Source organism: Octopus sinensis, linkage group LG10, assembly GCF_006345805.1.
Source record: "Octopus sinensis linkage group LG10, ASM634580v1, whole genome shotgun sequence".
NCBI lineage: Eukaryota > Metazoa > Mollusca > Cephalopoda > Octopoda > Octopodidae > Octopus > Octopus sinensis.
Window position 1 is genome coordinate 30,744,465 of NC_043006.1, and position 27,026 is coordinate 30,771,490.

A 27,026-nucleotide genomic window follows, 5' to 3' on the forward strand; every position below is an offset into this window, starting at 1 on the left:
GTTTGTTACAACCACCTGCTGAGACACACCCAGCATCTTAGGGCGAGTGAAGAATAAGAAATATTATAGTATGAGCGAAAGTTTGAGGAGGGGAAGTGGCAGGGGCAGTAATGAAATATCTTAATGTAATACAACACAGATATTTAAATTGATAAGGTTTTTCTAAAGATGTAGGCAGCATTTGTCAGCACAATTTTTTTGATTTCTTTGAGACATGATTCAAACACAGCCAAACAACAACAACATGTCTCCTGGGATCTTATCTAAATGTTTCTGACATCCCTTTCTTATCATACCAAGGGCACCTACAATAACAGGAACAGTTCTTGCATTAAGATGCCACGTCTTTTGTATCTCAATTTCCAAGTCCTTATATTTACTTAATTTGTCAAATTCTTATATGGATATATTTTTATGAATGGGAACACTTACATCTATTAGTCTTCAAGTATTTTCTTCCCTGTCTTTAATCATTATGTCTGGTCAATTAGCCTGGATTGTTCCGTCAGCGTTGACTTGAAAATCCCAGAGGATAGCGACATTTTTACCTTCAGTGGCTGACTCGGAGTGATGTTCGTACCAGTAAGCAGGAGTACTGATTTTGTAGTGTTTACATATTTTCCAACGTAAATAGTGTCCTACCCTATTGTGGCAACTTTAGTATTTGTTTGGTGTCAGCACAGGACATCCTGAGACAAGATGGTCTATTGTTTCATCAAATGTGTTGCAGAATCTGCATTTAGGGTCAAAACCGTTTTGAAGAATGTGAGCCTGGTAGTTTTTGGTAAGCAAGCTTTGATCTTGTGCCACCAATATAAACCCTGCAGTCTCTGCTTTTGGTCCTGAACTTTTTGGCCACTGTTAAGTTGTTGCTTGTTATTATTATTATTATTTTTTAATTCAGGTTTTGTTGGACTTCCTGGAGTCTTGCATGTACAGTAGGCTTGCTGCCTGCAGCCTATGGTACCATGCTATCTATTCTTCTCTACAATCTAATACTTTTCTGATTATTTTGGATGTGCCAAGGAGGCAAACCTTCTGTAACAGTTCTCCTGGGCTCTCTATTCCAATTTCTTTTACATTCCTCTTGGTACCTTCTCTTATTGTCCCTGAGGACCCAACAATAATCGCCACTGTTATTATTATTATTAGCTTGGTGGTATTTTGCCCGTTGTTACGATCTGAGTTCAAATTCCGCCGAGGTTGGTTTTGCCTTTCATCCTTTCAGGGTCAGTAAATTGAGGACCAGTCAATCACTGGGGTTGATGTAATCGACTAGTCCCCTCCCCTCAAATTTCAGGCCTTGTGTCTATAATAGAAAGGATTATTATTAAGGTGGCAATTTGGCAGAATCATTAATTAGCACCCCAGGCAAAATGCTTAACAGCATTTTGTCCGTCTGCATAGTGAGTTCAAATTCTGCCACGGTCAACCTTGCTCTTTATACTTTTGGGGTCAATAAAATAAGTACCAGTTAAGTATTGGGGATTGATTTAATTGACTTATCCGCTTCCTTGAAATTGTTGGCCTTGTGCCAAAATTTGAAACCGATAAATCAATTCTCTTCATCATCGTCATCATTTTCATTTAACATCTGTTTTCTATGCTAGCATGAGTTGGATGGTTTGATATGGAGCTGGCCAAAGATAAAAATAGCCGAGTTGAAATAAAAAGTATAAGAAACGAGATTTACATACGAAGTTGGAGTTTCGAATGATTGCCAGAGAATGTATACTAGAATTGGTTATTTAATAAGCAATATGCATATGGGTTGAGCCCTATCAGTGAGCCAGTCCCGCTTTTCTCTCCCAAATCAGTGCTTATAGTAATTAATATCATTTTAGCAATTAATACTTCTAGAAAAAAGGATTGTTTTAATAATTCATCTCAGAAATTAATACATATAAGGAGCCTCCATGCAGTCACTAGACCTGCTAGAAATAAAAACCAAATCTTCCTTAAATCAGACCTTATTAAGTAAAAAATTAATACATTAGATAGCGTATTCCATGACATAGAAGAAGTTGAGATGATTACAGCTATAATGTCGGAATGATTCAAACACAGCCAAACAGCAACAGCAACCTCATACACCTGTTCTTGTGGTACAGTGTTTGCTTTCTTGGAAATTGCATTTTGGAATTCTCTTAGGTGATTGTTAGATGTGTGTGCATGTATTTTTACTTTAAAATTCTTTTCTTCTTTGACTTCTGTATGAATATAATTTGAAATGGTTTCTATTTCAGGTGAAGGTTGCTACCACTCAGAAAGCCAGAAAAATTATTTACAGGCTGTGAAAGAGATGACTTATCCTCCATCATTTGATGTCTTTAGCAGTAAGTAATCTTCCTTTTCATTACTTCTCTACTTTGGAATCACTAAAAGATTAAATTTAAAACATATTCAGAACTCAAAGATTTATTTAAACTTGACTTTTTTTTTTACTTCTTTTTTTAAATTTATTTTGTGATTTGAAATTTCTTGACACTCTTCAAAGAATTCTTCATTTCTTCAATGGATTTAGTTTCTCATCAGTGGAACCATCCATTTATGACATTATTTATTTTACTGGCATAAGAACAACAAAAAAGAACATTCTTCCAAATTTAGAATTAATTTTAAAGACATTTTCTGCCTCTCTATTTATTCCATAACCTTCATGAACATATCTTTATATACTATACAGACAAAATCTGTTTGGACCAGAAACTACTGCACACCACAATCTTGGATGAATTAGTCTTTTGGATGGTCAAGTTGGAATTACCACAGAAGATTGTTACGTTATTACTAAGTCTTCTGCCAGATGATCATTACAAGGTAAGCTTTTGAAAATTCTTCCCCATCAGTAAAATGTTCCAAACACACCAACATTGGTTGTCAAGCAATGGTGGGAGGACAAACACACACACACACACATACACACACATATATATATATATAGATATATATTTTGTGTGTGGCAGGTGCACTGGTGCAATTGACACCATTAATACTCAGAAAACAGATTCCATTACACTCCTGGAGGAGAAACTAGAAGTAGTTGATAGTTTCTGCTACCTAGGTGACCAAGTTAGTAGTGGGGGTGGATGCTCAGAGAGTGTTACCACTAGAATAAGAATAGCCTGGGTAAAGTTTAGAAAGCTCCTACCCCTACTGGCGACAAAGGGTCTCTCACTCAGAGTGAAAGGTAGATTGTACGACGCATGTGTGCGAGCTGCCATGCTTCACGGTAGTGAGACATGGGCTGTGACTGCAGAGGACATGCATAGGCTTGAAAGAAATGAAGCTAGCATGATCCGCTGGATGTGTAATGTCAGTGTGCATACACAACAGAGTGTAAGTGCCCTGAGAGAAATGCTGGACATAAGAAGCATTGGATGTGGTGTGCAAGAGAGACGTTTGTGCTGGTATGGTCATGTACTATGGCTGGACGAGGAAAGATGTGTGAAGAAGTGCCATTCCCAAACAGTTGAAGGAATCCGGGGTAGAGGTAGACCCAGGAAGACATGGGATGAGGTGGTCAAGCATAACCTTCAAACGTTGGGTCTCACAGATGCAATGACGAAAGACCGAGACCTCTAGAGATATGCTGTGACTGTGAAGACCCAACAAATAATGTGAGTTCATGGCTGTTTCCTGCAGCAGCTTCACATAGAAGCCCCAGCCCATCCAAAGTACCTTAGATTGCAGGACGGCCTGCTGTGCTTACCTTGGATCGTAGGGCGACCTGCTGTGCTTGAGGAGACCTATTGAGTCAAATACATCAACATCAAAAAATCAAATGGAAATTGTAGTTGTGATACCTGTGCCGGTGGCACGTAAAAAGCACCCACTACACTCACGGAGTGGTTGGCATTAGGAAGGGCATCCAGCTGTAGAAACACTGCCAGATCAGACTGGAGCCTGGTGCAGCCTCCTGGCTTCCCAGACCCCGGTTGAACCGTCCAACCCATGCTAGCATGGAAATGGACGTTAAACGATGATGATATATATATATATATTCCTGAGTGTTATACTAATACATCTGTTTGTTTTGTACACCACCTGTCTTTGTCTTTTGTTTTTTTCGTAAACTCTCCCTATATATATATATATATAATATATATATATATATATATACACACACACACACACACAACGGGCTTCTTTCAAACACTGACATTGAAGAAGAAGTGATTTTTCCCATAGACCATAAATAAAGTAGTAACAACAAAGGGTGAAAAGCCCTGGAGAAGCCACAAGAGCATCTCAGGAGGTGCAACAATTGAATGTAAAGTAGCCCTGAAAAGGGCCGTGTTATTGTTCTCACAATAGCCCTGGAAAGGATTGTTAACTGTTTACAGGTATAAAGATCCTTTTTCGTTCACATGAAAAGCAGTGCATGCAGTTATGTCAAAACTCAAGCCATCTGCAATGAAATTGAGAAGCTGTAGTGGACAAAATAAAAAATAAAAGACTTAAGAAAAACAGGTAATTTTGGAAGAATGGCAGCAATAGCACTCACTCACCATAAACCTGTTCAGCAGGGAAGCTGCAGTGTGTTGGACAGCCTACAGCACCTCACAGTAGACGATATATTTTGTTTTGGCTTTTGGGGCGAATACGAAAAGTTTTTTTTTTTTTGCATCCAACTCTTGAGCATCTAATGTACAGTTGGCTGTACGAGAAGCATGGTTGGCCTAAATGGAGGCCTCTTGTTGTTAGTGTTTGGCCTTTGGACTTGTTGATGGACATGGCAAAACAAAGTTGAAGAGGGAACTGAAGTCGACACAAGGGACAGGGGCATTGCTTATCTGATGGTGTAAGAAGTGTCCTGGGTGTAAAGACGTCTCTGATGCTGCAATCCATAAGAATAGTTGCTTCAATAACATGAGGTAGCACATTTTTTACCACTAACTGCATTCTGTTGCACAGACGTGGTGGCTCCAGGTTCCTCGGCAGCATAACCAGAGCTCCAATTTTAAGGTGCAGTTGATGAGTCAGTAGTCCCGAGGGATCCAAGTAATTGAGGAATTCTGTGGTAAAATTAATGGCCTCCTCTTGGTCCACTACAGTGTCCACAGACTTGTAGGTGTGAAGGTTTCCAGGAAAGCTTCGCAGCTGGTTTTCATTGAGTTTCGCAACAAATGTGTTTTTGGGAGCTAATATGGCTCTTTCACACAGCCAATTCAGGTCTTGGTAGTTTATGTGCAGATCAGGAAAAACAGCAGTTGTAAGGTCATCCACAGTGTCCACAGGTGTGCCTATGTATGAGACAGAAGGAGGGAAATGCCTCCCCTGGGGTTAATGCAGCCCCTGATGTCTTTCAGGGTCCTGTCCACTGCTTCAAGGTATCATTTATGTGCCATGGTGCATTTGCCCTAAACAATGAGCTGGCACCTTCGCAGCACTTCTGCTTTGTCTGAGTCTGTTGTAATAATGCAAGTGGCTGAGTCGGACACAGAAGCATTGAACGGGAATTTGAAGGTCGAATGAGCCGTCCTACCCCTGGGCAGTAGAGTCGTGACAATTCCGGAAGAAGCTACAGCTAAAGCGATCCCCTTTTACTGGCGTACTCTTGCAAGGAGGAGTTTAGTCATGAATGTTTTTCCAGTTCCTCCTGGGGCATCTGAAGAGAAAATACCTCCTTTGCATTCACAAATGGAAGTGTAAACAGTACTGTATGCGTGTTGCTGGTCCTGAAGGAACTTTGGCTCATTTTCGTTGATGTATTGTTGAAGAGCATCGATGTCGTTGGCTGTTTCCTGAATAACACCTGTTGTTAGTGAGTGCAAGCCGGTTCTGCTGACTTTCGGTAGACCATAAAATGAAAGGTCGTTACTGCCGGCAGTAAGTAGGCTATCCTCAATGTTGAAGAATTCATTGTTGAAACTGACGTTCAAGTGAGGCAACAGAAGTTGTTGTTGGTGGTGGTAGTCCTCTGAAAGGCCTTCCTTGTATTTCTCCCTTAAGGTTACAGGATCACTGAGTTTGTATGTTTGCAGTAGCACTGCAAAGAACTTTTGAAGACTCCTTGCCAAGCATATTGTAGCTGCTTCAGCCATTGTTGGGTCCCACTGAGTGCCATCTTCTAGCAGGCCACGTTTAAAGCAGAATTTGTGGTATGTAGCAAAAACATCACTGTTGAAGCTTTCCAGGTCATCGAAAGATGTTGGTCCCGTGACCTCATGCAGCAGTAGGCGAAGGTAAAAACATTCCTGTTGGTTAGGGTGAAGTGTGTATCTCTTCCAAGGGTGGGGGAAGATTTTAAGTTTGGCTGTCCCTCGATGGGTTGTCCTTGTTTTCTTGATTCCCAAATGCGTGTTTTCTTTTTCCAAATGTAATATGATGGAACTTGGGGATACATGAGGGTCTTGGCGAAGGGGTCATTGGTGCATAGTTTGAAGAAGACAGTGAGTACGGTGTCCTTGGGTTCTTGTGCCAGCTGGACAGTATTAGAGCTGGAGATGTAGACTCTCTGGCCATTCTCAAGATGCAAAACTTGAAAAAAATTGATTTTTTTCCCATTTTTTTTGTCGCACATAGAATAGATACTTGATAGAACCACTGTTACATGGTGGTTTTTTAGCTGTAAAAATCAAGGAAATTGGACTTTCCAGTGAAAAGGTTTCTACTGTGTAACTTTGCAAAAATGCAAAAAATTGATTTTTTTTCAAAGTTTTTTGCAATTTTCTTGGGAATCACAGGCCCCAAGGCAGTGCCAAAACATTTGCCTGAAATGTTGCAACATTACAGTCCTTTTGACACCAAAATTATAAAAATCAGACGTTCCTGTAAAAACTTTTCTCACATGCAACTTTTGCCTTTTTTTACAAAAAGTGAGTGGGGGTGGGGGCTTCAGTTTTATTGATTTTTATTCTAGAAGAGGGTATCTCTAGGCATTGATAATGCAGCAGTGACCTGCCTGGGTAAATTTGCTATTTAATAAAAAAAATTTCATCAACATCAGATAAAAAAATGTGGAAACACATAAAAAGCATACACACACACACTGACATTTTGTGTTTTATAGATATAGATGGAGAAAAGGAAGAGAAAATTAAATGAAATAATAATGATTTTCTTGTGCATACCGTTCTCTTTATGACCCGCAAACGATTCTGTTGCTACTGTCAGCCACAACTAGCCACATCACTGACTCCTTCACCACCAGACACAACTCTCCTCATTTTACTAAAACAGAGGGCAGTTGCCAATATTATTCATCATCATCATCGTTTAACATCCATTTTCCATGCTGGTATGGGTTGGATGGTTTGACTGAGGTCTGGGGAGCCAGCAGCTGCACCAGGCTCCAGTCTGATCTGGCAGTGTTTCTACAGCTGGATGCCCTTCCTAACGCCAACCACTCCGTGAGTGTAGTGGGTGCTTTTTATGTACCACTGGCACAGGAGCCAGTCAGGTGGGCCTAGCATCAATCACGTTTGGATAGTGCTTTTTACGTGCCACTGGTATGGGGGCCAGTCGGGGTACTGGCATTGGCCATGTTTGGATGGTGCTTTGTCCATCGCTGCTGGTTCACCTCAATACAACAACCACCATTACAAAGCCTTCCACCACTTTTGCCTCCCCAACAACCCTTTGCTACCATTTATCTGCTTCAGTTCTAAAATGGCCTTCAATATTTTTCTCACTTGCTTATGACAATCTATGACTTCTCAGCTGTGAGCATGGAGTGGATAGAATTTGAGGCAGATTTTCCATAGTTGGGTGCCCTTTCTGTTGCCAACTCTCACTTGTTTCTTAGCAAAGTAACATTTTCCCTGCATGTATGACAGTGACACTCATTTACAGCTGTCATGTAATGTCATGATAAGGAGACAGTAACACACACGCACACACATGATGGACATCTTTCAGTTTCTGTCTACCAAATCCACTCACAAAGTATTGATCAGCCCTGGACTATAGTAGAAGACACTTGCCCAAGTTGTCAGCAGTAGGATTGAACCCAGGACCATGTGGTTGGGAAGCACACTTCTTATCACACAGCAAAATGATAAGGATTATGAGTATTTTCTTCTGAGGGTTTCTGGTGCTCTGACTGTTTATCAATGTTTTTTCCTTGTTTTACTCTCATTAACAGCAAGCCTTTACAAAGGCTTTTGTGCAGCACTACAGTCGAGTATCATTGGTTGTGGTCAAGTCTAAAGACCACTATGCAGTAGCACATCGTGTGGTCCACATCAGTGTTCAGTTGTTCAGCAATGAAACGTTAGCAAGGACCATGTGCAAAGACTACAACCTGCTCTACATCCTTGTCTTCAGTCTACGCCACATGGTGGAATCTGTTTTCATGCAGAGTACATTACAGAGTAAGTTATGTTTCATTATTTTATTTCATATTGTAATTTATGAACACTGGTGCCTTTACGTATGATTGTTAATTGCCTAGTCCCTGATTCCCTAATTTTTTGGTAGTAAAAACCCCGGCACAGCATCAGTTACAATGAAGAGTGTTTCCTGTTGATCTGATCAGTAAAACACCCTGCTCATGAAATTAATGTGCAAGTGGCTGAGCACTCCACAGACATGTGTACCCTTAACATAGTTCTCAGGGAGATTCAACATGATACAGAATGTGACAAGGCTGGCCCCTTTTGAATTACAGACACAACTCATTTTTGGCAGCAGAGTGGATTGGAGCAATGTGAGATGTCTTACTCAAAGACATAACTGTACTGTTGGGAATTGGACTCATGCCTTCACTGTTTGCAAAAAGAGGAAAAGAATGTCACCAGTTTTCCAGTTTCCTGCTGTTTTATATAACCTCATTGATCTGCATCAGTTGAAGACATACAAATACAGTTTTTCATTCAGAAGATATTGTTCAACCAAAGGTTGTATTAGAAACTCCTTGTTCAAGATGTTGTGTTGTTAGATTGAACCTGAAACCACGTTGCTAAGCCAACTTGTTCACCACACAGCCATACTAGTGTACTTGTTTTTGTCTGACAATTATTATTTTACATAAAACTATTTTATTTCTATTCTTTTGCACATTCCTGCATTTGGACAAAATTCTTTGCCTCATTTAGTTATTGGTCCTTTACATTCAAAGGTTCAATCCCATCAAACTGCACTTTACCTTTCATCCTTCAATGGTCAATAAAGTACCGTTCAAACACTGCCATCAATGTAAATTGATTGTTCTGCTTGTATCTTTTTTTCTTTTTTACCCGTTTACTAAAATTATAAAATTTTCTTTCATCTTTCAGACAATTTCAAGAACTTCCATAATGTCGTAGACTGTGATTCTAAAGCCATGAAAGATCATTGTTATTGGCCAATTGTTAGTGATTTGATCAACTTGTTGTCTCATCATACCATTGCCTTGCAATTTATGGAAAATGTTAACTTGGTTAATACATGGCTTTGCTTGCTTGTTTATTTCCAAGGTAAACACTTTTCTTGTACTATGTGATTTGTGTGTGTGTATTAGTATTTTTTACTAAGAGAGTGTTGGGGAGAGATCTTGTTTAATGAAAGTAGAGATGGTTTATAATTAATCTGTTGATTGACTTAACAAAAATGAGACTAAAGCTAATTGCACATCTTCTATATGTATCCAGTGAATGATGTGTGCAAAAGTTTTTTCTTTCTTCTAATTAGAACATTCTCTATCTCACCATCATCATCATCATTTAACATCTGCTCTGCATGCTGGCATGGGTTAGATGGTTTGACTGGAGCTGATGAGCTTGCACCAGGTTCTAGTCTGATTTGGCATGGTTTCTACAGCTGGATGCTCTTCCTAATGCCAACCACTCCAGTATAAAAGTTACAGTGGTGTATACAAAGTAATGATTTTTACAATTGTATTAAAAATGCATTTTTGATATCAAATGTTATCAAATGATTCATAGTGGAACTTTTAAGATACATTCTTGGAGTTATATCAATTTACTTCTTTGATACAAGCGAATAAGTAGTTACCATTCCAATACTGTTATTTTGCTTTCTAATTTTTTCTCTCAGGTTGTAATTTAAATGAACGAGAACTTACTCAGCATGTTGAATTTGAGCCAGACACGTATTATGCTGCTTTTTCTGCTGAACTTGAAATCTCGGCATCTCCAATGTCGTATTTGATCTCTCATTGTAAGGACAGTGTAAGTATTTCAGTTTGGTTTCACTTTGTTGCATTTTCTGTTAAACCTTTGTTTCTCTAAATGAAATTTATAACACTTCTTGTTGATTTCTGTTAGGAAGCAAACTTCTTTGTCACATGGACAGGTTTCTTAAAATCATAACTTTAATTTTTTTTTGTTTTGTTTTCACCCTGCAATTTGGCTAGGAAGTTTTGTCTCAACCAAAGCATGATGCAATATTTCTAGCTATATTATTTACATTTGACGGATATTTGTCCTCATCTTGTTTGTTGTTAACACAACGTTTCAGCTGATATATATCTTGAGGAAATTTTGAACCTGGGTTCTCATTCCTAAGGTATTTTTCGATGTTATTATTATTATTTAGGTCACTGCCTGGAATCAAACTCAGAATCTTAGGGTTAGTAGCCCGCGCTCTTAACCACTACACCATATGCCCGTGGGCATATAATAATCTATTAGGAATGAGAACCCAGGTTCGAAATTTCCCCAAGACACCTGATGAAGGCTGGAGGGTATATCAGCCAAAATGTGTTAGCAGCAAACAAGATAAGGACAAATATCCGTAAAATGTAAATAATGTACATAATTCCTCATCTCTTAAATATAGAACTGTAGTTCTAGCTATATTCATAGAAACCAGAAACAAATGATAACCTAATGGATCAAGTATGTCTGTGAAATAGAAAGAAAGGATTCTGTTTTGGGTAGTGAGGAAATAGATGAGAAGAAAGGATATTAAATTTGCATCTCTTGCATTGGGCATTCTTATCCATGGTATATTTGGTTGGACACTAAATTCTACATGCCTTCCTTCATCCTATTGGTTGCAGGTCATGTTTCTGTTTTTTTTCTTAAAAACAGTTTCGCCCTCAACCTCTTCCTGAGATATATAAACCTAATTAAAAAAATGTCAAAATTCTAACATAAATCTTTGGCTTTGCCATTATGGATTTATCTTTTACATATGGTTTCCTATTTATTCTATTAATTGCTAAATACCAAATAGTCTTGTAAACTTCCTTGTTTTACTCATGAATTCACCAAGATTATTATATTTGTTTTGTTTCAATAATTTTTTTGTTTTGTACAATAATTTGTAACAATACATTACAGCTCTGTTATGGTGAACAATAAATTTTATAATTACCAATTAATTATACTTTACAATTATCAATTAATTATACCATAAACTTTGTTTTCTTATAGAAAACTGCCCATTGTACAAAAGCAATAGTCGCTGCTTGTCTGGAAACTCTTGAAGATTGGTTTGAGTCGATTAATTTTGATGCAAATAAAGGCGACAAGGTGAGGCTCATAATTGTTTTATCTTTTCCCAGTTAATTAAATGTATTTCTGTAGAATTGACATTATTTGTGAGATGCTCTGTTGTCTGTTTATATCCCCTTTTCTGAAATCTAATTTTCAAAATGTATTTTGTGTTGTTTTGATTTGTTTGTGTTCATCTGATTCTGTTTGTGTTTTTTTATTTCAACTGTGGCTTACACATTGAACACATCTGGTTTTCACATATTTGTGGTTGCTCTCTTTCTCTCTCTCTTTCCTTGCATATAGGTATGTGTATATATGTGTGTATATATATTTATATGTGCTTAATGTGTGCTTGAAGAGAAAGCTATTCAACACAATGACAACCTTTTACTCAACGATAGTCTAAACTTCCTTGTTCTTTTATATATATATATATATATTTATATATATATCCATGGTGCCCCAGCATGGGCATAACCTTAGGGCTGAAACATATAAAAGAATATATATATGTACATTGTGTGTGTGTTTGAAGAGAAGGCCATTCAACACAATGACAACCTTTTACTCACCGATAGTCTAAACTTCCTTGTTCTTATATATATCATCATCATCATCATCATCATCATTTAGCGTCCGTTTTCCATGCTAGCATGGGTTGGACGGTTCAACTGGGGTCTGGGGAGCCCGAAGGCTGCACCAGGCCAGTCAGATCTGGCAGTGTTTCTACAGCTGGATGCCCTTCCTAACGCCAACCACTCCGAGAGTGTAGTGGGTGATTTTATGTGCCACCGACACAGGTGCCAGACGAGGCTGGCGAACGGCCACGCTCGATGGTGTTTTTATGTGCCACTAATAGGTGCCAGACGAGGCTGGCAGACGGCCACGCTCGGATGGTGTTTTTATGTGCCACCGACACAGTGCCAGATGAGGCTGGCGGACGGCCACGATCGGATGGTGTTTGTTACGTCCCCAAAGCACGGAGGCCAGTCTATGCGGTACTGGCTACGGCCACGTTCGGATGATTTTCTTGTGTGCCACCGGCACTGGTACCACAAAGATATATATATATATATATATATATATATATATAGCCATGGTGCCCCAGCATGGGCATAACCTTAGGGCTGAAACATATAAAAGAATATATATGCACATTGTGTGTGTTTGAAGAGAAGGCCATTCAACACAATGGCAACCTTTTACTCACCGATAGTCTAAACTTCCTTGTTCTTATATATATATATAATATATATATATATATATATATATATATATATAATATATATATATTATATATATATATATATAGCCATGGTGCCCCAGCATGGGCATAACCTTAGGGCTGAAACATATAAAAGAATATATATGCACATTGTGTGTGTGTTTGAAGAGAAGGCCATTCAACACAATGGCAACCTTTTACTCACCGATAGCCTAAACTTCCTTGTTCTTAAATATATATATATATATATATATATATATATATATATATATAGCCATGCTGCCCCAGCATGGGCATAACCTTAGGGCTGAAACATATAAAAGAATATATATATATGCACATTATGTGTGTGTTTGAAGAGAAGGCCATTCATCACAATGGCAACCTTTTACTCACCGATAGTCTAAACTTCCTTGTCACCTGTCGGGCCATGCCTTGTCTTTGTCTTACCTGCTGCTTACAACAATCATTTTCTGTTCTTTGCAACACATAAACTCAATCCCAATCCATCTAAGCTTACTCAACTCATCTGTCTCTCATCTTAACTAAACCTTCTGCATGTCTCACCTCAAACATTTACTACCAAAAGGTTTTTCAGTTCTTCATTCCTTCACGAGCATTCGTCTGGAAATTCTTTTATTTGCAAATTTTCTTGCAACCATTAACTCCAACTGATCAAGTTGAATATTAACCAGACTTCTTCAGTTTTCCTAATTTCAAAAAGGACCAAACAGATAATAGCAAATGTTCATCTACCTCTGGTTATGAAAATGGAGTGGAGTATTAAGATGATTCTTTCAGAAATGTTTGACTTAATTAAAGCTCAAAGTAATTGTCAATTGTATTGTTTATTTAATAACAGGCTGTAGTTATGGAAAGTTTGTCTTTGAAGTCATACCGAAACTTGTGTTGTTAAGTATTGTCCATAATATTTGTGAATGTAACTTTACTGAAGTAAGTTATTCTATCTATAATAGGAATGCAATTAATTTCAGATTGATTTTTGTAGAATTCTAACTTTAATGAACCTTAAAAACTATTGTGAACCAATTACCCCAGAAAATAACAAATGACCTAACAATTTGTTTTTGTGAAGTATTTGATGTAAATTAGAACTGGTGATGGTGTCACATAAAAAGCACCCAGCACACTCTATAAAGTGATTGGTGTTAGGATGGGCATCCAGCTGTAGAAACCATATCACAACAGACTCTGGAACTGGATTTACAAGTTCCTATTGAGCTATCCAACCCATGCCAGCTTGGAAAATGGATGTTAAGTGTTGTTGATGGTGTACTCACAGAAAATTATTTAAAAGAGCAAAAATTTTGTGAATGTCATTTTCCTTCACTTTGGAATGAAATGACATATTATCTGAAGTATATTTTAATAAATTACTGTGAAAATTAAACATTTAAAACAAATTTGTTGAATATTTTGATGAGAAATTAATAAGAATGTTCAAGAAATGTTATTTTTATTTTCTTGTGTGTTTATTTCAGACAAGTTACCTGCAGCTGGCTTTCCACCTGCCTCTTCATCGTTACCTAGCTGTATTCTTGGCTTATGCTGTCCAACATCAAGCTGTACCTATCACACAAATGTTACCTTCTTATTCAAAGCTGAAGAACTTGTTGATGTTTCCACTGCGAATTCAGGTAGGAGTAATGCCATTTTAATAAAATTTGTCCAAAGATTGCTGACCCCATCAGGACTTTTCTATCACACTCGGTTGGCCATTATCATTACCATCAGCACTATCATCAACACTACATTCTGTTTTTTTTTCTCGTCTTTTTATATGCTATGAGCTTAACCAAAGATTATAATAAAGTACTTCCTCGTACAGGTCAAGTTAAATCTGTTTCTTTAAAATTTTTCCTTTGGCTACTTCTATCAAATGTATTCATCACCATCAGCTCACAGTACATTCCCAGACAGTATCTTTTATCAGTGTAGTAATCTCTTCTGGAACAATTAGAATTATATAAAAATGTGTTGAAAGGGTACACACACACACACACACACACACACACACACACGTACACACACACACACACCTGTTGTGTGTGCATTCTTGAATAACACTCACATTTTTTATTTCTAGGCTGGAATTGCTGAAATCAATGCTAATTTATGGCTAAGAAATGGTCTGCAGATCAAAGGACAGGCAATGACTTATGTTCAGTGCCATTTCTGCTATTCTATGTTAGATGCTGATCTTTACCTGATACAGGTGAGTGTTGATGACATTACTGTGTCTTTCTCACTTTAGATTTTTGAATTCCTTCAATAATTATTGTGCTCTACCTTTATTTCTTACATCTTGAATTTTGCAAATTTTCCCTACCTGTGCTTGAATCATATAATCTAATTTTCTCTAACTCTTTTAAAATGTATTTTACCTTAACAAATGTCTATAAATACTGAGCTGTATTTTGACAGCTGGATGTCAATCCACCTGCCAACTGAAGCAGGGCTGGTGCCAGTGTGTGTCAGACAAATAAGTTGTAGTTGATATCTCGTATCTCACACATATATAGAAGTATTGTTACCAGCATAAGTGCATGGTTTGAATTTATAATCTTGCAGAATAGAAATTCAATACTTGCAGTAATGTTTTTAATTTTTTAACATAAAAAAAGCATCCATGCTGGTACTATTTAAAAAGCTCCTGTGCTGGTGCCAATTAAAAAGCACCTAGTGCCACTCTATAAAGTGGTTGGTGTTAGGAAGGGCATCCAGCCATAGAGACCATGCCAAAACAGACAAATGGTGCCTGGTGTAGCTTTCCAGCCTTGCCAGCTCCTGTCAAAGCATCCAACTCATGCCAGCATGGAAAATAGACATTAAATGATGATGATGATGGTAACTAACTCTATATTATTGTATAGTTGGTTGTACAAGTAGTATGAGGTACTGAACTACTGACTTATATAGACAAGTATTCAAACTTTACAAAGCATTTGACCAAGGCACGTTATTCAATTTCCCTCAGCTGCTTGATAAAAAAGAAGGTGAACACTTTCTCCAAGTTATTACAATAGCATCCAGCTTTTTTTTTTAATAAGCAATTATTCTGTTTTGGTCCAACTTTCACAAAAGCAGACCAACACTGCTCACTTAAAATCTATTCTGCTAATTGCCAAATCACTCAGGTTGTGTTATTTCAATTATTGTTTTTTTGTCACTTTAGGTGTGTGCAGCCCATCTCCCACCTAACGAGTTTGTGAGAATTGTTATCGAGAGGTAAGCCATTTAAAAATCTGTTTTCAAATTCTACTCTTTTGATTCAATTAATAATGTTTGTACCTTGTTTTGTGTGGACAAGCTGATCTAACCATTTTATTGTGTTTCTGAACAAAGTAGGAATGAATGGAACCAACATTAAGTAGAGGGAACTGCTTAGTTTTAGTCTGGGACAACCTTTCTGGTGCTGGTGGCATACTAAAATGTATCCAGGTCACATTGTCCCATCCATGCTGAAATGATGATGATTGTAGAGTGGTAGGTGATATGAAAGACATCCAATGTAAAAACAACATGATACCCCATCCACCTATCATATTTGTAACTGTTTCTTTTTACTGTGTTGCTGCATGTGTTGAATGACCAAGGAGCACAAGTGTGAGATACCAGAGAACATTCAGTTTATGCCAGTATGGAAGGAAGGATGGAAAATGATGAGAATAATGTTGTTGTCTCTTGCATCTCCATTATTGAACATAGGCTACAATGGCATCAGATATAAGATTACTTAAATATAAACATAATACTGGAAGAACTCTTTACTATATTTTGTAATATTCTAATGAAGGAATTGAATCCTGAACTCCAAATCATTGAGATGTTATCTTTCACAGTCCTGCTCCTACTCACTCTTTTATATCTACTTTCAACTACTGAAGGCCTCAGTGTCTTCGTTTGTATACAAAGGACTGAATACAACCCACTGAATCATTAATTAGTTGTGGTCTTACGTCTACTTCACTCACTTTTGTGTTACACTTGGTCTGCTTTACTAACAATTAATTGCTCATTAGGTTACAGTTGGTCAATTAAAAGGCTGTTGAGCTGTCAGGTGGTGAGTTAACATTTCTCCTGTGTCTGACATTACAATGTATTAGTAACCATAAATAATTGTTTATTAGGTTGCTGACCTCTTAGCTTTAAACAAATTCTCTGAGTTGTAAACAAAAGGAAAACCCTACTATTGATGGGTTTGATTATCATACAAGGTCTGTTTCAAATACCCTTGTCTGTTAGGCATTAGGAAGTGCCTCACTTCACTCCCCCCCTATCTTCATCGGGAAATCCTGAACATCAACTGCATTTCAATGTCTCTTTACTAAACATTAGAAAACAGTAATTTGATTGTTGCTCATTGTTTTGTTATTTGTTTGCTGCACAGGTTTTAGATATTTTTGACATTTCTTGAGAAGAATTTAGTTATATCTCTTTTATAATAATTTGAGATCAAATCTTGCTAGGGCTGACTTTGTATTATTCCATGTTTTCAGGTATAGTAAACTAAATGCCAATTAAAAATTGGGGTCCGTTTAATAGCAAAGCCCTTCCTTGAAAATATATATCCTAATAGGCACTGGTGTGGCTGTAGATAAGAAGTTTACTTCCTAACGACATGGTTCTAGGTTCAGTCCCACTGCGTGGCATTTTGGCCTGGTTTCTTCTTCTATAGCCTCAAGGTGACCAAAGTCTTGTGAGTGGAATTGGTAGATGGAAATTGAAAGAAAGTTGTTGTGTGTGTGTTTGTCTCTTTCATCATCATCATCATCATCATTGTTTAACGTCCATGCTGGCATGGGTTAGACGGTTTGACTGGGTCTGGAAAGCCAGCAGCTGCACCAGGCTCCAATCTGATCTGGCAATGTTTCTACAGCTTGATGTCCTTCCTAATGCTAAGCACTCCGAGAGTGTAGTGGGTACTTTTTACGTGCCACTGACACAGGAGCCAGTTAGGCAGCCCTGGCATTGGTCCTGTTCGGATGGTGTTTTTTACGACCCATCAGCACAGGAGCCAGTCAGGGAGCACTGGCCACTGCTACGATTTTCGTTTTACTTGACTCAACAAGTCTTCTCAAGCATATCATATTGCCTGACATATCAAGGGTTCTCTTAAATGGGCCGGACATGCAACACTGGCATTGGCCATGGCTGCGATCTCACTTTATTTGCCAGGTTTTCTCAATCACAGTATATCTCCAAAGGTCTTGGTTTCCTGTCATTGCCTCTGTGAGGCCAAATGTTCGGTGGTCATGCTTCACCACCTCATCCTATGTCTTCCTAGTTGTGAATGATTGTCATTCATTTCCAGTATTCCTTGAGAACATGTCTGGCCACAGGGAAATATCACTTTGGAAGCACACAAGGGTTGGAAACACGAAGGGCATCCAGCCATAGAAAATCTGTTTCAACAAATTCTGTCTAATCAATAGAAGCATGGAAGAAGTGGATGGATAATGATGATGAATTTGATACCTATTTAGTGCTTATTACCTCAGTCTGTCTGGCTGATACTTCACAGTTGACTGATTAATATTAAGATGGGTACTCAGTCATAAATGATGTATTCCAGCAATATTCAGTATGTAAATATTGACATTTTAAAATCCGCATATTAAGGCTATTGTTGGAAAATGTAGGTAAAATAATTACCAAAAATTGATGAGTGATTAGTTGCAGATGCTTTATTTTTTTAATCATTCTATTCATTTTGTATAAAGATAAAAAGAAATTGCTTAAGCTTTTAGATGTTTACTTTTGAATCTAGCTTCACGTTTAATCTGTTTGTAATTTTCAGCTTTCATCTTACAAACTGGCTCTTGTTATGCCCTAAACCAATCAAAATTGGTTGTATATTGGAATCCGAACAAGAACTGGCATTAGTGGAGAGTGCCTTATCTTTCCTAGCTATGTTGCAGTCCGTACGCACCTATCTGGGTAAGTTTAAACTTTATTCACTCAAAACCATCATCTTTTTAAATACAGGTTCTGTTCCCAATAGCCTCATATCAACCAACATTTTGTCAGAGAAAATTGGTTAGGAGAAACTATGTGGAAACAAGTGTATGTTTGTGTATATATTTGTGTGTGTGTGTATTGTAGTGAAGGTGCATGGCTCAGTGGATGAAGTGTTTGATTCCCAGAGTGGGCTGTATGTTGTATTCTTGAGTAAGACACTTTATTTCATGTTACTCCAATTCACTCAGCTGTAGAAATGAGTTGTGATGTCACTGGTGCCAAGTTGTATCATCCTTTGTCTTTTCCTTGGACGGCATTGGTAGCCTGGAGAGGGGAGACTGCAGGTATGCATGGGCTGGTCTTCCACAAATAACCTTGCCTGGATTTGTGATGTAAAATAAATAGCTTTGCATGTTCTCAAAAACAGTTCTTGCAAATATATATTTTTAAAATCGAAGTCGATCAACATCAATGGAAATTGCAGCTGTGATAACAGTGCCGGTGGCACGTAAGTGAACCATCCGATCGTGGCCATTGCCAGCGCCGCCCCGACTTGCCTCCGTGCCGGTGGCACGTAAAAAGCACCATCCGATTGTGGCCATTGCCAGCCTCGACTGGCCTCCGTGCGGTGGCACGTAAAAAGCACCATCCGACTGGCCGTTTGCCAGCCTCCTCTGGCACCTGTGCCGGTGGCATGTAAAAAGCACCCACTACCCTCACAGAGTGGTTGGCGTTAGGAAGGGCATCCAGCCGTAGAAACATTGCCAGCTCAGACTGGGCCTGGTGCAGCCTTCTGGCTTCCCAGACCCCAGTTGAACCGTCCAACCCATGCTAGCATGGAAAGCAGACGCTAAATGGTGATGATGATGATGACAATCATACATGAAATGCCGGTGCCACGTAAAAAGCACCTGTGCTAGTGCTACATAGAAACCCCCAGTACACTCTGTAAAGTGGCTGGTGTTAGGAAGGGCATCTGGCCAGACAAACCTTGTCAAAACAAACTATAGAACCTGGTGCAGCTCCTGTCTAATTGTCCAACCCATGCCAGCATGGAAAACAGATGTTAAATGATAATGATGATGGGAGTAGGCATATACAGGTGTTAGTGTGTGTGTATTAATCTAAACAAATCCTATAAATTTTAATTTCTTTTTCTGTTAAATTAATCATAGAAACTGTTACTAAATGTTCATGTTTGGTTTTGTCAAGGTATCAGTGAGAAGGAGTTAGTCCGTGTTGAGATGGTGGCTTTGCTTTGTGTTAATGACCGCACACACAGCCAGTTGATGGATTCAATGCCAGAGAAGTCTGGATTAGCTGTTCATGAGAAATGTTACTTTGAGTCTACCTTGAAAGCAGTAAGTCATTCTTTTCCCTATGTCCATTTACCATATTCGATGGCATAAAAAAAGACACACACACAGTCTATCAAACGCATCCCAATTTCCGCAGCACATTTCCAGCTAAAATAAGTTTCCAGTGTATTAAAATATCTAATATCAAATCCTTCGTTCAGATTATTCTCTCAAATCTAACTCTTTTTTTATTCTCATTAATTTGAATGAATCAGACATTATCTCAAAGCTTGAAGATCTTGATGTGATTATTTATTTTTCAGAATGACATTGTAGGGTGGGTATGAGAGGCCAGATCTGGCCAGTTTGAACATAAAACAGGGAGATGACCATTTTAAATGCTAAAGGGTTAATAAAACTTCACATATAGGACCCAGGGTGATTTTTTTTTTTTTTCTTTTTTCAAAGACATTTTTTAAGGGGGCAAAAGTGTATCTCATGTGCCATTTACAAAGATTTGCTCTTAAATCTGTTCCTTAATCCACTCTAAAATGTTTCCAGTTGTAATATTATAGTCTATATTCTGTTGTAGGTGGCAGACTACAAAGCACCAGTTCTTGAATCTGGAGGAGGTTTACAGCAAGGAACCTATATGCCAAAAGGTACGGAGGGTGTTTTTGGGTGCTGGTGTATATTTCATCTTTTGTAACGTTCGACTGGGTGGTCAGAAGTTCAAACCTTACTGTGGAAAATGTAATTTTATTCATCATAGTTGTCTGATGGGATGTAACGAATTGTGTTAGTGAGGGAACCTCTACATGGTATTCAACTTGCTAGAAGTAAAAGCTGAATCTCCCTCAAATCACACTCTGCTGTATTTCATAAGAACACATTGTACAATATAGTCCTAGATACACTATGTTGCTTGTGAAAATAGCCAAGATCATCTTGGTGAAGGCACCTTTGATCATTGATCTGCTCAATCAGGGCTGGTTTTAAATTGACCACAACTACAGCTACTATATGGTGTAAAGGGAATTTTAGCCAATCAACAGCTGTTATTTTGAAATAAGGAAGTGTTTGATCAATAGTTCTGTTGTTGTTGTTGTATGACCAATCTGTATTGAGTTGTTTATTGGTTACATGGGGAAGAGAGGGCTGTGTCCATGGTCAGTGAATTCCTTTCAAGATTAGTGGGATCAACAGGAGTTACATTCTTTTCAAATATAACAGGTTGGAGTGAAAGGACTGGGCAAAGTGGTCAGTGAAGGGGGTCTGTGAAAGTGGAGGTGGAGAGTGGGGTGACACTGTAGATCATAAGAGGAAGGGGAATGAGTGAGGAGAGGGGGCACAAGACCAGCTATGGTCCAAAAAGTAGAATTTATTGTTGTAGGGGTAGGGGTAGGAAAAGGAAGACAAGTGAGTCCTGTAGACCAAAGTAAAGGACTTCATGTCAGTCATGTGACCTTTCTTTGGATTCAGTCTAGGGTCTCTGTCTGTCTGTCTGTCTCTCTCAGATATAGAATTAGTACAACATTGTCATGACTATTTCCTGAACTTTGAAGAGAATCAATAGTTGCTGGCAAATTAAAGTATGTTCCTGCTCTGAGGAGGTTAATCTTTCTGAATCTCCAGAATGAGATAACAAATGATGAGACGTTGTGAGAGAGAAGAAAAGCCAGTCTACCCATGGAAAAGTACATGTAAAGTAATGATGAGGATGGTGACAGTAATACTATAGATGTATATTGCCATTGGGTGGCAAAAAAAATCATTAAACAAAATTATATTGCAGCCAAGTGAAAGCATAGTTGTGACTGTAGCCGGTGTCATGTAAATGACACCCGTGCCAGTGGCATGTGAAAAGTACCCATTATGCTTTTGGAATGCTAGGTGTTAGGAAGGGCATCCAGCTGTAGAAACCATGACAAATCAAACTGGAACCTGGTGCAGCCCTCCAGCTTACTAGTTCTAGTCAAGCCATCTAACCCATGCCAGCAGACGTTAAGTAATGAAGTTCCATTCCAGTGGCCTTGGTCATCTTTCTGAAGTATGCTGGTATTTTGCTACTTATTTTCTTGAACAGTAAAGTAAGTGTGAGACAAAATATGAGGGTCTGTATTGCCCACTAAAAATCTTTAAAAGCAATGCTCCAACTTGGTCACAGTCCGGTGATTGAAACCAGTAAAAGAATATTGAAATGTGTTATAAAACTGTGATGTTTCTCTTTCTGCAGGTTTTCTTTGGGATCAAGAATTTGACCCTATCCAAGTGTCAACTCGAGCTGTCTACAAAAGAGACATTCAGTCTGCCATGGACCGGTACCATGCCTAGTAAGGAAATGTTATGATAGTCTTTGTCATGATTACTTTGTTACTTCTTCAGGGATACTAAGATCCTCTTGTCGACTGTACACTTCCTTTTAAATGTTTTATTTTCTATTTATCATCTAATTATCATATGTGATGTGTAAATGTTTGTGCATGTATATATACAGGGTGTGGTGAATATATTGTCTAAATTACGCAAAAATGAAAATATCACTGACCACTCATTTTACCAAAATTACATGAAAATATCTTGAAATACTAAAGAGTAAATTTATTCAATAAAATGGCCATTCGCTTCAACCATAGCTTCCAGACGACTTCGGAATGTCCTGCAGCTCTTCTGGATGGTCTCTTTGTTTAAGTTGGTGAATGCTGCCATAATCCTTGCCTTCAGTTCATCTTTGGTGTTACAAGGAGTTTTGTTGGTCTTTCACTCAAATGTGCCCCACACATACTAATCAAGGGGGTTGCAGTTTGGGGAGTTTGGTGGCCAGATGTTAGGGGTGTTGTGGTTGCAGAAATTGTCTGACAGCCATGACTGGGTTCTCCTGCTTGTGTGGCATGGTGTAGAGTCCTGTTGCCAGACATAGTCTTCCAGCAGCTACCCTCTTGACCCAGGGCAGTACTACCTTCTCCAGGCACTTGATGTTGGCCTCCATGTTGAGTCTGAGGCCATGTAGGAAGATGAAAGGGGCATAATGTTTCCATCACTAGTGATTACTCCAATCACCATGATGTTGACTGGATGTTTGAATTTTATCACTCTTGGATCATGTTTTAAGGACTCAGATTCACACCCAACACTGTAATGTTCATATTTGAGCTTCCGGTATGAATGCCAAACAGTACAGTATGTCATTTCCAAATTTCTGACTGAGTGAATTGCATCATAGTGCTGGTTTTCTCACAGATGGTGCCCAACTGACCCTACTAATCTGTGTAGTTGACAAAATCAAAAACAAAAATTGTGCATACACAAAATTAAAAATATAAAAATGGCAACAATTTACCCATTACACCCAGTATGTGTGTGTATGTGTGCGTGTGTATATTCATATATATGAGCGTTTTTTTTTTTTTGCATACTGACATCTCTTTATCTCTTTCTCTGTCTCAGACACACATGCACACACACACGTATTATATGGATGGACCAGACCAACATGTAGGCTTATTTATTTATTTCAAAAGTTATCTCATTTTTGAAAATGCCTCTAGAAATGTTTTCTAAGGCAGGAGTTTGTGATAAACTGAATAGATCTTTGAATGTTATGGGCAAACTAAATCGAAAATCAGTTTGAGGTATAAATATGTGTATTTATGCATCATCATCATCAGTTAACATCTGTTTTCCATGATGGCATGGCTGGATGGTCTGCACCAAACTCTATTGTCTGCATCAGCATGGTCTTTACAACTGAATGCCCTCCTAACACCAGCCATATTACAGAGTATACTGGATACTTTTTACGTGGCATCAGCCCTGGTAAAGTCACCAAGACAAAAAAAACCCCTTAAACTGATGACTTACTGCCAGGTGATTGTTAGAGGTTAAACTATGATAGAGGGACAGAAAGAGTCTGCTGTAGGAGAGATACCGCAGACATTTGTATCATCATCAGGATATGTCATGTTTCTGCAAATTGACCAACTTTGTACGAGATCAACCACAAGCTTCATTAACTGGAATTAAATGAAGATCCAACTCAATTTTTCCTGATGAAATATGCGCATGACAATAAAATGATGAGTTATTAAACTGCTCAGTAATTCAAGTCTTCTTTATTTATCTCCCCTTCGTTACAGCTCTAGTCAGAGCCATCAGTTTACTTTTATTGTTTTATCTTTTATCTCAGTCATTAGTCTTCAGCGAATCTGGGTCACTGCCCCGAAGAGGTTTTAGTGGACCCCAGTACTTATTTTTCTTTAAGCTTGATATTTTATTCTATCTATCTCTTTTGCCAAACCTCTGAGTTACAGGGGTTTAAATATAACGACACTGGTTACCCAGTGGTGGTTGGGGAACAAAGACACACACACACACACATGCACACACATTATGATGGACTTCTTTCAGTTTCCATCTGCCAAATCCACTCACAAGGCTATAATTGAAGACACCTACCTTGCTGCAACACCATATGAACCCAGAACCATGCTTCTTACCACACAGCCACAGCTCTGTTTATTTTGTTCTATATTTCTGTCTTTGTTGATGAACTTTGAAAATTGCTTGAGTCTCTGAAGTCTTGATTATAATAAATGCATGTGTTTGTGTGTGTGTGTGTGTGTACATGCATATGTACATACACACCATTTTCTTTTTGCTGTTAGAGTTGACTGATCTGTTATTGATGATTGCCTCATCAGTATGAAATTTGAAGTAATGTAACTGCTCAGTCTGTTGGTGATAATTAACAGATTCCACCTTATTTTCTATCTTCTCTACTGTATACACCTATAAATGTTACGATTCAAACAGGATTTTTATTTAAGATAAAGTTATTGAAGTTGTACTTTTTTCAATAGAATTTCATTTTTTGTTTTCCCCCAGTCTTAAGCAATCTGGGAAATACACAGGTAAAAGCACCCCATGGCCACCGATAAAGATTCCTGGTAAGATTCTGCCAGCTTATGATGGTCTCAGAAGAATGTTACATTGCAGAACACTGCATGGTTTTATCTTCTCTGTTTTGTACAAGGTAATTCACTTTATGTCCATTATTGTTATATAACATGCCTATAAAGAATTGTTGTAATATTTCTAACATATGGTATATTTATACACAGAGCAGATTTTAACCATTTCTCCAGAGATTGAGAAATAGATGAACAACTTTAATTGATTTTCGAACCTTATTGGGTTCTCATCAGAGGCGTCCTCATCATTCTGAAAGTCTCCAGAGAAACAAGCAGCCAAACTATTTATATTCTCAGCAAATGCCGTAGTTACTCTGTAAAGGAGTTCCTAGTGTGTAGTGAAGAGTTTAATAACTAATTCTGTAAACTAAGTTAATAGCTTCATTTTAATTTTAGGCTATAGCTATTTTCTTTGCATACAAAAAAAGAACCCAGTCCACTCTGTAAAGTGGTTGGCATTAGGAAGGACATTGTCCAGCTGTAGAAACCATGCCAAAGCAGACATTGGAGCATGGTGCAGTCCTTGAACTCATCTGATCCTTTCAATCCCATCGTCAGTAACTATGGTAACCACAATGATGATGATGATGTTTAGCTACTGGTATTAAGTATTAGGAAATGGTTCGTTAGATCCCAGACCATGTTTTACACTGGCTTGAGACTACACTTTATACATTATGCTTTATTGTTTGGTTGTATCAAAAGTATTATATCGTCAAAGAGTGAACATTGCATGTAAGGCTGTCTATAGATTTCAGAAACGAGACATCATCATCATCATCATTTAACTTGATGGTTTGACTGAGGACTGGCAAGCCAGAAGGTTGCACCAGACTCCAATCTGATCCGGCAGAATTTTTACAGCTGGATACCCTTCCTAACGCCAACCACTCCAAGAGTGTAGTGGATGCTTTTTTTATGTGCCATCGACACGAGGGCCAGTTGGGCGTACTGGTATTTAATCAGTAAACAATGATTATAGATATTGAGAATTTATTACAAGTGTAGAAACTTAACACAAAATTTTGACTGACATCTAAATTTCTCTGGATCTGAGAATGGCAGAATCAGTGATTTGAAGATGGCATTGAAGTTTTGGTTTGTCAGTCTCTTCTGGTTGTAGGTGATTCAGTCAAGTATGGAGTTAGACACAGCTTTTGGCAGCATTGTTTCCATGGTTCTCTCTATTGTTGCTCTTTATTACTTATAATGATGATATTAATGTTAGTCTATGTTCTACGCAATGGGACTGGATCCATCACCACATTGTTTCTAAGCAAACTCAACTCTACAGTTATGTCTGTGCCTATACTGTTGGTATTTTTTTTATGTTGGAATCCTCAGTTCACTGGAGCAGCTCCTCTGCTTCATTCACTGGCACTATGAGTTCATATTTAGCCATGTCAACTTTTCTTTGATATGAAAATAAAGATGTAATTCAGTGTATTAATATTTATTAAAGCTTTACCTTAGCAGAATAATATTGCTTTGGATAGATAATGTCTTTGATTTTGTTACATACTTAAAATTGTTTATTTCTTAATGTAAATGAAGAAAAAAAAATTGATAAGTCTTAAGGTTAGAAAATTGCTATTTTTAAATCTCACAACAAGAAATATTCAGCAACAGTACTTTGGAGTAAAGATTGTTTGCCAACATAACATGGTAGTCCTAAGCCAGGACTGCCATGTTATGTTGCTGAATATCTCTCGTTGTGAGATTTAAAAATAGTAATTTTCTAATTTATAGTTCAGTGACTAGTTGTCACTTTGAAAACTATATATTTCAAACGGGAATTCGGCAGTGCCACCTCTAGCCGAACAATTATTCTGTGCTGATGAAGGGAAATAACCTGGAAATTGTGATACACAGATATTGTTTTGAGCTGAGTGAAAGTGCTAGATTCCCTTGTTCGAAAATATAAGGACACAGATCGTGTCATACAGCCAGCTGGAGATATTCATCCTAAACCAGGACTGCCATGTTATGTTGGCAAACAATCTTTACTCCAAAGAATGTAGTTTTCAAAGATATTCTCTCCTAAAAAATTCACCTTCAATACAACTTCTGTGAACTGTTACATCATTTCAAGTATCAGAAAAAAACACAATTTCAAAAGACATTATGTATTTTGTTGTTCTTTGTAAACTTCCATCTGTTTTAC

At 38.0% G+C, this 27,026-nt stretch overlaps 1 protein-coding gene across 3 annotated transcripts in view; it reads left to right on the top strand.

The window, feature by feature from the left end:
• LOC115216342 (E3 ubiquitin-protein ligase UBR3) overlaps positions 1-27,026 on the top strand; it is a 64,757-nt gene that overhangs the window by 10,068 nt on the left and 27,663 nt on the right. For all 3 annotated transcript variants that reach the window (XR_005000927.1, XM_036506483.1, XM_029785585.2), the window contains exons 5-18: positions 2,247-2,336; positions 2,687-2,820; positions 8,090-8,318; positions 9,222-9,401; positions 9,982-10,115; positions 11,325-11,423; positions 14,115-14,270; positions 14,720-14,848; positions 15,809-15,861; positions 18,434-18,573; positions 19,807-19,955; positions 20,485-20,554; positions 22,129-22,225; positions 24,777-24,924. Coding sequence is in view for 2 of the 3 variants with exons in the window: in XM_036506483.1 (XP_036362376.1) it covers positions 2,247-2,336; positions 2,687-2,820; positions 8,090-8,318; positions 9,222-9,401; positions 9,982-10,115; positions 11,325-11,423; positions 14,115-14,270; positions 14,720-14,848; positions 15,809-15,861; positions 18,434-18,573; positions 19,807-19,955; positions 20,485-20,554; positions 22,129-22,225; positions 24,777-24,924 (1,808 nt within the window). In the remaining variant the exon portion in view is untranslated. The remainder of the gene's footprint in view (positions 1-2,246; positions 2,337-2,686; positions 2,821-8,089; positions 8,319-9,221; positions 9,402-9,981; positions 10,116-11,324; positions 11,424-14,114; positions 14,271-14,719; positions 14,849-15,808; positions 15,862-18,433; positions 18,574-19,806; positions 19,956-20,484; positions 20,555-22,128; positions 22,226-24,776; positions 24,925-27,026) is intronic.